Below are 11014 nucleotides of genomic sequence, written 5' to 3'. Positions count from 1 at the left end.
ATTTAAATATTTACGTTTTTGAAATTTTTCACGAAAATATTTCATAGAATATTTCAATATTTACAGTTACAAAATTAAGAATATTAACATTTCAATACAGATTTTGTTTTTAATTTACTTATTAATTGTAATTATAATTTGTACGACTCAAGCATATTTTACATTAATATTTAATAATTAATAAATAAAAAAGTCTCTTAATCGCATTTCTTTGTTCTTTATTTTTGTATTTTATCATACAGCATGTTAAATGTTCTCCTACCTGTTGCTATATACATATTCCATATACAGTTTTTAATTACATATTATGTATTATAAATACATAATATAAAATTTTAATTTAAGCAAATCTATCAAATTTTAATCGATAAAGTTAATTATTCGTTCAGAGCGATTATAACCAAATTTTAATTAACTTAACCAACGTTTAATTACACAACATTTATCAAATAATAGTTAGATAATGAAAAGATGAATAGTTAGATAATGAAAATCACAATTTGTAATTTTTACAAACTAATTACTGATTCATTTAAATATGTTGAATAATAATTTAACTAATTAAAGTTTTATTAGTCAAAATTAGTCCAGAAATATTCTTGTATGCTTTATTTTTTATTAAATATCAAGTAAGTAAATATATTTGTGATATTTCCAACACAAAATGGTGAAATTCAGAATATTTAAAAACATAAGATACACACTATTTTCCTCTAATTTTAGATTTCTAGTGGATATCTAGTTTCGTTCTCCAATATAGAAAGTTCCCATCGTGCGCGTTGTACAACTGCGGCACTACCAACAAGCATAACACGGTTCGTTCGATATATCGAGACAAAGCTACCACAATGGCCGTGGTCAATTAAAGTACTGCTATAAATAAATTTCTCTTCTCTTCCCCCCTATTTAATTTCAACCCTCTCCATCTTACATTTCGTTCAATCATTTACTTTTGTCTACTATGCAAAGTATTTATAAAAAATTACATTATGCGGACTGAAAATCTGTCGAAAGTGTCTGCAAAGTTCGAATCGATCGAGTCAAATCGATAGTGCGTTCGACGAGCGACCGTTCGCACGCGCTTTCGTATATTCCCGTATATATGTGTGTATATGTGTGGTGCGGGCGAGCAACGAACACCGTCGCCGTCGCGCGTTCTCTTGGCAGGGGACACCAGCCCGCACTTTATTTGCCAATTACGGCGCCGATGCGCGGCACGGGACGTTAAATGTGCGTGCAGGATGTCGAATCCGGGCGGTAGCAGGAGGAACGGGGCCATGAAGATCCGTTTGACGAGTGAGTGCGGTGGAGCCTTGGCTCTTCCTCGGGGGCGTCGTGTGTCCCGTCGAGCGTGAAAGTCAGGGGGGTCTGCGTGCGTGCAATCCGCGGCTCGCACGCATGATCTGTGCCTGCCCACGTACTGATCGGTCCGTTTTTATTTCGCGTTATTTAACGTGCTCTCACGCATGCATCGCGTTCTTCCACGCGGGGGAGGGGGCCACGACGAGCGTCGTGTAAAACGTCAAACCACGTCCGCTCGTGGTCCCCGGGGCTTTCGCGGATAACGCGCACCCCGTGCGGGAAAACGCGATTTTTGTCGTGGCTCTCCTAGCCCTTCGAGACCCCACCGCGAGCACTCTCCGGGAGACCGATGAAAATGTATTGATTCTAGGTGGTTGTGAAAACTGTTTGATGTGTCATTCATTTGCAACGTCTTTAACGAGGTCTCCTCTTTAACTAATGTTATCGTTTTAATTGGTTTTATAATTAACGTCCAATTATTTCTTTTTAGAAGAGCGCTTTGATCGTCGTTAACGACATTTAACATGAATTAAATGTCGTATTCCCATTTCGTATTCAAATTTATATCGATGTTGTTAAAATAAAAAAGAATAGTCGTATGATACAATCATATTAATCGTAATAGTTGAGAGAGCATCGTAATAAATGTAGATGTAAACAGAAGAGATAGAGATAGACTATAAACGTTGCAGATTATTATCAAATTATTTTGTAAAACATTTGATAGAAATTAATGTGAAACTTAGAATTAGAATATGATTAACTTGCTAAATTATATATAGACGTATTGTTATTAATATTATAGAAAAAAAATAAAGCCAGCAATCTTTTTCCGCGACAGTATATAATATGACGCGCCCAGTCGGAGCGTGACTGATCGAATTAATCAATGTCGATGACATTAATCGATCGATATCGATTAATTATTTCTAACGAGGATATATATATAATATACTTATCTAATAATTATATATGTTTTAGTTTTATGCGCCCGTAATCTCGCTAGGAGGGATTTATTTCGTGAGTATTTTTTTTTTATTCACAAAGAGCGTAAATGTACAAAGTACGTGCGAATTAAGAAAGAATTTTTTTTTAGGTTTACCCGACCCTTTTGCTAAAATAACTGTCGAAGGCTCTGGACAATGTCACAGTACAGATACGTGTAAAGCCACTCTTGATCCTAAGTGGAATCAACACTATGACCTGTGAGTATTATTTAACCGAAATAGATAGAAGTTTAGTGCAAGTGCATACGAAACGAATTAACCGTTACGTGTTCATGCAGATATATCGGAAAGAACGATGGGATCACCATATCCGTGTGGAATTACAGAAAATTCCATAAGAAACAAAACGGAGGGTTTCTGGGATGCGTACGCATATTATCAAACACTATCCAAAGACTTAAGGATACAGGATGTACGTGTTCTTATTCGTTTTATAATGAATCAATAAACTTTATTCTTATCTATTACGTTCCGTGCAGATTAGTTTGAGATACATATTCTTTTAGATCAACGTTTGGACTTATGCAAAGCTCATTCCGATGACACGGACGTTGTTAAAGGGCAAATTGTCGTGTCCCTTATGTCACGGGATGGCCATAACGGTGCAGTGAGCAATACGGTCGGTCATAACGCCGTGGTCGACGTGCTCGGAGATCTGAGCTGTCCAAATGATCTACCGGACGGTTGGGAGGAAAGGAGAACGGAAAGCGGTCGACTTTACTATGTGAATCATCACACGAAGAGCACGCAATGGATTCGTCCGAACGCACGGTAAATATTTGCTGCCTGCTCATGCCAAGGTGCATTGTACGACATGAATTTATACCATTGTGTGATATCATTGATAGGCCTAACAATGCTATTATACCAACGACACCGGAACCACCGCCCTTGTCGGAGCCTACGTCGCCCAGCAGTAGCGCGAGCTCACCGAACGTAAGAAACGAAGACAGTCCCGCGAGACACACGTCACCCGAGTGGACCGGCGGAGACGGCACCCCGAGCCATACACCCAGCCGGGACAATTCGACTCAAAGTACCCCGAGAAATACACCGACGCAGCAGCAACAGCAGCAGAGCCGCAATCAGCAGCAGAACCAGCACAACGTGAGGAACACGACGGCATCGTCTCTGAGGGAGCGGCGCGTCGTTAGAGGAATCGACGAACAAAACGGCAATCAAAACGGAAGGATAGAACGTGGCCTTAACAGCGGCGGCCAAGTACGAAGGCCTACTCGCGGCAACAGGAACAGAAATAGCGTCATGTCGAGTAGCGACAGACGAACCGATCCGCCGCAGCCGTCGGATCTACCTCGTGGCTACGGTACGACATAACTTTCAAATGCAATGTAAATTATTTAGGGAAAAACAAACGTGTATAGATGTAGCAGAGAGATTCTTATTGTCTGTGCAGAAATGAGGAAAACTCAGCAAGGCCAGGTATATTTTTACCACGTGCCGACTGGATCCTCCACTTGGCACGATCCGAGGATTCCGCGCGACTTGCAAGCTAACGAATTGACGAACGAGCTTGGTCCGCTTCCCAGCGGATGGGAAATGAGGCAGACCCAAAGCGGACGGGTATACTTCGTGGATCACAATAACAGGACAACGCAGTTCACCGATCCCAGGCTGTCCACTCAGATAATAAGCAATCTACTGAAGTAAGTAAAGAAACGAGTCGAAAGATACGCAAATAGAAGAACACGCGAGAATATGTAATAAAATTATTGTTCTGCCAAAAAATAGTAGGAGGCAAAATAACAACGTGAACACTCAAATCGCGAATAATGCAAACAATTCGGTGACGAGCGAGGCCGCTGAGGCTGAATCAACGAATGCATCGGTGGTACAGCCTAGCACGCCGCAGCAGCCAACGAGAAGTGAAAATGGAAGTAACAACAATTCTCCCACGAGTGAGTAAAACTACTTTCAAAATGTACGAAAGGAGAAGGGAGAATATATTTCTACAATGTGCAGAATAACTAGAGCGCTTACATCTTTGACTTGCGTGCTTATTTGATAACATTTTGCAATATGGATCGCATAAGGAACTTATTTCCACGAAAAAACAAAACAAAAGATCATTTGTGTACGTCTTACCACTTTATCTTATCTGCGAGCGTGTCTATCTACGCAATGCAGGTCTGACTTATTAATCAGTCTCGGTTGTTTTGTCACTTGGGTAAAATGCCGTTTCACTTTGGAAGAGTCTTGTTCATCAGGGCGCATTATCGTAAAAATCGGGATTCCTAATTCCGTGGGTATATGTGGGAAACAGTCGGCATAATAAGGGTTTTCTTTGCATTTCAGTGGAAAACGTCCCGTCCCACAATGCTCAAACAGTATCGGAATTGCCGAAGGAGCTGATGGACAATGAGCTCCTTCCGAAATACAAACGTGATTTAGTAGCAAAGTTAAAATGCCTTCGAGCGGAACTGAATGCTCTTCAGCCTCAGAGTGGACACTGCAGATTGGAGGTGTCGAGAAACGAAATATTCGAAGTGAGCAAATTTTTAATATCCACGCATTATTTTTTTTTTTTTATATCTCGTATGTCGTTAACGCAAAGAAACAGAACTATTTCGTTTTACGCAAATATCTAGCCAGTAAGAAATACTTCCGTTCTTCCCCAGGAATCGTACAGATTGATAATGAAAATGCGTCCGAAAGATATGCGCAAAAGGCTCATGGTCAAATTTCGCGGCGAGGAAGGTCTTGATTACGGCGGTGTCGCACGCGAATGGTTATACTTGTTATCCCACGAGATGCTGAACCCGCAATACGGACTCTTTCAATACTCGAGAGACGATAACTATACGTTACAAATTAATCCGGATTCAGGGATAAATCCAGAACACTTGTCGTATTTCCATTTTGCCGGAAGGATTATAGGCATCGCCGTTTTTCACGGTCATCACGTTGACGGTGGTTTCACAACTCCGTTCTATAAAATGTTGCTTAATAAGGCTATAACTTTGAGCGATATAGAAGGAGTCGATCCGGAACTGCACAGGAGCCTTACATGGATGCTGTAAGTGATTTTTTTTTAAAGAAAACTTTATCTGATTCGTCTGCTTCTTTAGAGATAATCTTGAAGAATTTTTTAATTTATCGTTACTAGGGAAAATAGCATAGACGGCGTGTTGGATGCTACCTTTTCCGTCGAGCACAGCAGTTTCGGCGTACTGAAGAATCACGAGCTAAAGCCGGGCGGTAAAGACATTCCGGTGACGGAAGAAAACAAGAGAGAATACGTCCGCTTATACGTAAACTATCGATTTATGCGCGGTATCGAGCAACAGTTCTTAGCGTTACAGAAAGGATTTCACGAATTGATACCTCCCCTGTTACTGAGACCATTCGACGAGCGCGAATTGGAGTTAGTTATTGGCGGTTTGGGTACCATTGACATAAACGATTGGAAGATGCATACTCGGCTTAAGCACTGCACGCCCGACACGCCGGTCGTGCAGTGGTTTTGGCAGATAGTGGAATCGTACGGTGAAGAAATGAGGGCGAGGTTGCTTCAGTTCGTCACCGGCAGCTCCCGAGTTCCGTTACAAGGATTCAAGGCTTTACAAGGTAAATGCTCATTTCATATTTAGATCTATTGCGTAAAGAAAAAAGCACGTAGATAACAATCGCGTATTACGTTTGATTACGTAGGATCGACAGGAGCAGCGGGTCCACGGCTCTTCACGATCCACGCCGTTGATGCCCCGAGCGAGAATCTACCAAAAGCGCATACCTGTTTCAATAGAATTGACATACCACAGAATTATCCGAATTATCAAAAGATGCTTGACAAGCTTACGCAGGCGGTTGAGGAGACTTGTGGCTTTGCTGTCGAGTAATATGGTACGGTTACTGCACGATTTTTATTACGCTAACGCATATTTCGGCAATAATCAATTCCCACAATAGACGTTCTATAAATATCGTTAATAAAATGAAGAGGAAATTATTTATTTTCTATACAAAACAGCGAGAAGTAAGAAAATCCAGTGAGTCTTACGAAAGAAAATTAATATGTGAGTTATCAGCGTCATTGTTTCACATATCACAAATATCTAAGTAGCCTTGCAATTACCAACTTTACATATCTTGCACATTTCATGATATATATCCCTCTTTGAACGTAAATTTTTGTAACGTAAATTTGAGTAACAATTTTTAGGAAACTAGTTATGTCGGCCTTTAGATATTACGCGGTTAAATAATTCAATTTACGGGGATTATTATTCCTCTCTTCAGTGAAAATTAATTAAGCTCTTTTTTACTTATGCACATATACACGTTTATCAAAGTTCTTATCGACTCACATATTTCTATAAAATAAAATCATTATTTCCATTTAATTCGTTGAAGTTAGTTTTACTATTTTAATTATGATATAAATATAAGATAAAACATGCACAAAGTATTTCTGGAAGAAAAAAAGTTATGATTATTATTCTTCCGAAAGTTATGTGTGATTATTACTATACAATGTTCATACTGTACAGATTTTTATTAAAACACGTATTTACGTAAAAGAATCTCGACGTTATGAACGTAGCAATATATAACATAAGGAATCAATTCGTATTTACAAATTTTCAATTTCACTTTAAAGCAAATATCATTGCACAGTCAATTAATTCCATATCAACTATCTATTGGATAATAGGATTTAGTATCGTGAGCGTGAAGTGCATATATGTATAAAATTCGCTCATTCGTAGAGGCAGACAGCAACTAGACACGATGCTGAAAATCTAGTATTTAAAAACGTATTATTGGGCTTTGTTGTCCAAGGGCAGAAGCAGAGAGTTTGTACATATGTATAATTCTGAACGCAAGTGTTAAACGAAAATTGTTATAATTTATAAAGAATATAAGGACAATAAAAGATGAAGATAATATTGAGATATATCTTCAATTAGACATCGAATCTTCAATTTAGAATAACAGATATAAAATATATAAAAGCAAAAAAATGGTAAGCGAATAGATATTTTTAATATATTATATTTTTCTGATAATTTCCTATTGATATTCTCGTTATTCTCACAAAAATAATTAATACTTTGAAATTATCAATATTTTATTCTTTGAGATTGTAACACTTTCGTTCGGAGCTGTTGTAACGCAATCGACAAAACTTTATTGTTGTGCAACCTGTGCGACAAACAGACCATTGTTGCTTGTTAAGAGTTAATATCACCGAAAGCGTTAGTAAGATGTAAATAATTTATTAGAGATTAATATAATAGAGTAATATGTAATATCGTTTCACGTGCAGATCAGATAGTGATCGTCATGCGCTGATTTTAACATTGACAAAATCGTGTGTATATTAGCTTTAATTTAGAGCACACTCTCTTATTTAAGGAAAGAGTTCATTCGACGGGTTTATGTAAGCTTAAAAATGTTTCGATCGAACTGACTCTTTTGTTTGAGAACTTCACGAAACATGACTATATCTTACTAAACTGCTTTTAGTAAGCTATGGCGCTATCTTTTTATTTATCTCACGAAGCTTTCATTTAGTTCAGCATATGACGCTGTAAAAATATCTAATGCATGGATCATTATTTTTGTATAATTATTATTGCATTATTATATTTGTATTATGCACAAAACTGTGATGAAACATATCGTAGATGAAATTATGCCAGTGGAAAGAAAATTTAAAATCTCACTTTTCGATTCTAAAGAATTGATGTGTAATTTAACATTTACTTGATACACACGATATTATTGAAATCAATATATATTTATTAAATCTTTTTCGAAAGAAAGCATCTCTACACCTTGCTTGAGTTATTCGAAGTATCATCCGTTTTCAGTGTCTGAAACACGGTCTGAATACTAAGCGCATTGTTATAACGGGAAACGTAACTATTACGACTCAAGTAGGATAATTTAATAAATACAGCTGTTAACGTTAAACTAACGTTATTACTCGTATAAACGGACACTTCTAGCGATGTCTATATCTGTTGCCTTAATTTCAAATGTACACGAACTTTTGTATGCAATTACTTCACGGAATGCAGACAATGCCTCGATATTCTATGAGCGACGTAATATGCTAAAGTAAACTACAAATTTTTGATGGAATGTATAACTATGCTACAAATATGTAATTAAGGAGAGAAACTATTTTCAGTATCTAAAGATCGCGATTAACATCAGGGCAATTAAGAAAGTTGACCAAGATACAGGAAAGTTTCAGTGAGATTTTATATTCCTCATTAAACAATGAGGAATAATAAAGTTTTACTTTTCCATTTGAAAAAAATTTTTTATATCACATTTGTCTTTTGTTATACATTCAACACATAATTCTATCAGAAGAAATGTGATATATCTTTTTGTCTAATTTTCTTATTGCTTTCTGCAATCGTTATCTTGTCGATATAGCAATAAAGGCCTTGAAAGTGCCTTGTGATTGACGTTAATGATGCTGCAAAAGTATATTTATAATATTTTCACAAATAATACAAATTTTATTCTCCTTTCTTGAAAATATATTTAAATAGATGCACACACACACATATACAAATTTATAGTTAATATGTTACAATTGTCAATTTATATGACGACCATATCACGTTTAGTTGTAAAATAACAGAGTAATAATAAGAATATGGCTCAAGTAAAAAATAGCCAAAGAAATATCCTGAAAAATAAAATATTTTTGACTAATAAAGATTTTTTATTTAAATAATAATATTTTTACTAAATTATTGTGCATTGTAATGTTTGAATTATTCTTTATCATGTTAATTATCTTTTTTTAGAATAATTCTTTTATAAAATTGCATTTTATGTACGTATCAATTTTGCTCAATATCAAAGATTAAATATACTATCAGAATATTTCTTGTGCATACGTATACTTTACAAATTATAATTCATTTAATAACCGGTTTATTTAGAAATTTCCGTCTAATAAAAATTATAACGTTATTTGACAAAAAAATTACTCTGTTATTCATTGAATAAAAGAAATCTTTATATTATAGATTATACACGGAAAGAACAGTTTTAAAGTATCTAAAATTTTAGTTAAATACAATAATTTTGTTGAATGATTAAAATAATTATATAAAAAGTTAGAATGATAAATGAGGCAAGAAGAATAATAATGAGCAATGTTACAAAAAATTTTAAAATTCTAGCGATTGGGCATTTTGCATAATTATTTTAAAGATCTAATAAAATTATTTTTAGATCTATATTCAACTAAATTTTTAAATTTTTAGTAAACCTATTCTTTCCGAGTATTAAAAAAATAGAGAAATTATAAAAGAGTAAAAGGAGAGAAAAAAATATCAAGAATGACAATATTTAGATTCACACAAAATATGTACAAAGGAATATATTACATATTACACATTGCACAAAATAATGTTGCTCGTAAAAGAAGTGACTATAAAGAAATTTGCGGATCAGCAAGATATGCAAATTAAAATAATATCTTAAAAACCTGTAGTTTGATTTATTTTGGATTATTAGGTGACTAAAGTCACTCATGAACTCTTTATCGATTCATTCTGCTGATTCTACAAGATCAGTTACATACGAGAAAGCTTATACGAAATATGTACACAAAATGATGTACCTGTTTACAGAAATAACATGCTTTTGTTGAACGTACATAGATATATATGTTAAAACTTTGCAGTCGATACAACGATATCAATAAAGAGTTAAATATTATGAGAAAAGTGCGTAGAAAATAAATTTGCAATAAATTGTAGAGACTGTTTTTTCCTCTAATATAGCCTTTGTTGACGTCAAAATATCCGTTAGTATTTGAAGCAACTTATTTCTTTTCTATTTACAAATATGAGTTAATTTAATATCAAAAAGTTGATGAAAAAAGTAATGAGAAATTTGAGCTCTTGTTCATAAACTAAAGCCTTTGGCACACGATATGATTGTTGATGCTAAATCGCATACGAGACATCTTATTACGTGTCCTGATTGGCTTGAATGATTATATTACCCAATCATAAGACGCCTCGTATGCGTGCTAGCATGAAAAATCGTATCGTGCTGAAGACATAAGATTTATTTAGCAGTTTTAAATTGCAAATTTTTGCAAATTATAAATTAATATATATGTATCTTAATATATATCGTCTTTTATAATTAAGTTATAAATAATTGCCTTCTTTGTAATTTGTAATTATAATGCGAGATTATGCGTACTCAATTATATCACTGCGGATGTATTATTATTATTATTATTATTATTATTATTATTATTATTATTATTATTATTATTATTGTCATCAACTAATATCATTTGTTACTATCATCATTTATTGCACAAGCCTTTCAAGAAACAAGTGTATATATATCTTTTCCTTTTGTATTCCGGACGAAATGTATATTTTAATAAAATATCCAAAATATGGAATCTTCTAATGTTAATAATGTATTAATTTTTCTTGATACCATTACAAAATAAAAAATAGATTAATACTGCTATCTGTGACCTGTTCGCTAATTTATTTTAACGTAATGCTGTGAAGGCATAGAATATATGTATAATATTTTATATATTCTGTCTGTTAAAATAAGCGAACAGATTTTACATTATACATTTTATATAATTAATAATTAACATATTAATTATATTATATAATATTTTATGTATCATATATTATATGAAAACGAAATTTAATTTAAAATCATTTCTTGTT

General features: G+C 34.6%; 1 protein-coding gene across 1 annotated transcript; it reads left to right on the top strand.

Annotated features, from left to right (window-relative positions):
- The first annotated feature begins 397 nt into the window (after positions 1-397).
- Positions 398-10742, top strand: LOC105836029 (E3 ubiquitin-protein ligase SMURF2). The gene is made up of 12 exons (XM_012679784.3): positions 398-1296; positions 2284-2322; positions 2399-2507; positions 2588-2721; positions 2816-3080; positions 3158-3633; positions 3724-3973; positions 4059-4225; positions 4623-4813; positions 4946-5343; positions 5434-5894; positions 5979-10742. The coding sequence occupies exons 1-12, from the start codon at positions 1113-1115 to the stop codon at positions 6164-6166; spliced, it is 2862 nt and encodes a 953-aa protein (XP_012535238.2). The 5' UTR covers positions 398-1112; the 3' UTR covers positions 6167-10742.
- Positions 10743-11014: the final 272 nt, after the last annotated feature.

This window comes from Monomorium pharaonis, chromosome 6 (genome assembly GCF_013373865.1).
Source record: "Monomorium pharaonis isolate MP-MQ-018 chromosome 6, ASM1337386v2, whole genome shotgun sequence".
NCBI classification, from domain to species: domain Eukaryota; kingdom Metazoa; phylum Arthropoda; class Insecta; order Hymenoptera; family Formicidae; genus Monomorium; species Monomorium pharaonis.
Note: the sequence above shows the minus strand (reverse complement) of the source record. Positions and strands in the feature narration are given on the sequence as shown.

Excerpts from the sequence above, each read along its gene's own strand:
- LOC105836029 (XM_012679784.3), top strand. The coding sequence starts at position 1,113 with ATGTGTGGTGCGGGCGAGCAACGAACACCGTCGCCGTCGCGCGTTCTC. Across the intron at positions 3,974-4,058 it reads ATAATAAGCAATCTACTGAA|TAGGAGGCAAAATAACAACG; the intron begins GTAAGTAAAGAA and ends GCCAAAAAATAG. Across the intron at positions 4,814-4,945 it reads CGAGAAACGAAATATTCGAA|GAATCGTACAGATTGATAAT; the intron begins GTGAGCAAATTT and ends GTTCTTCCCCAG.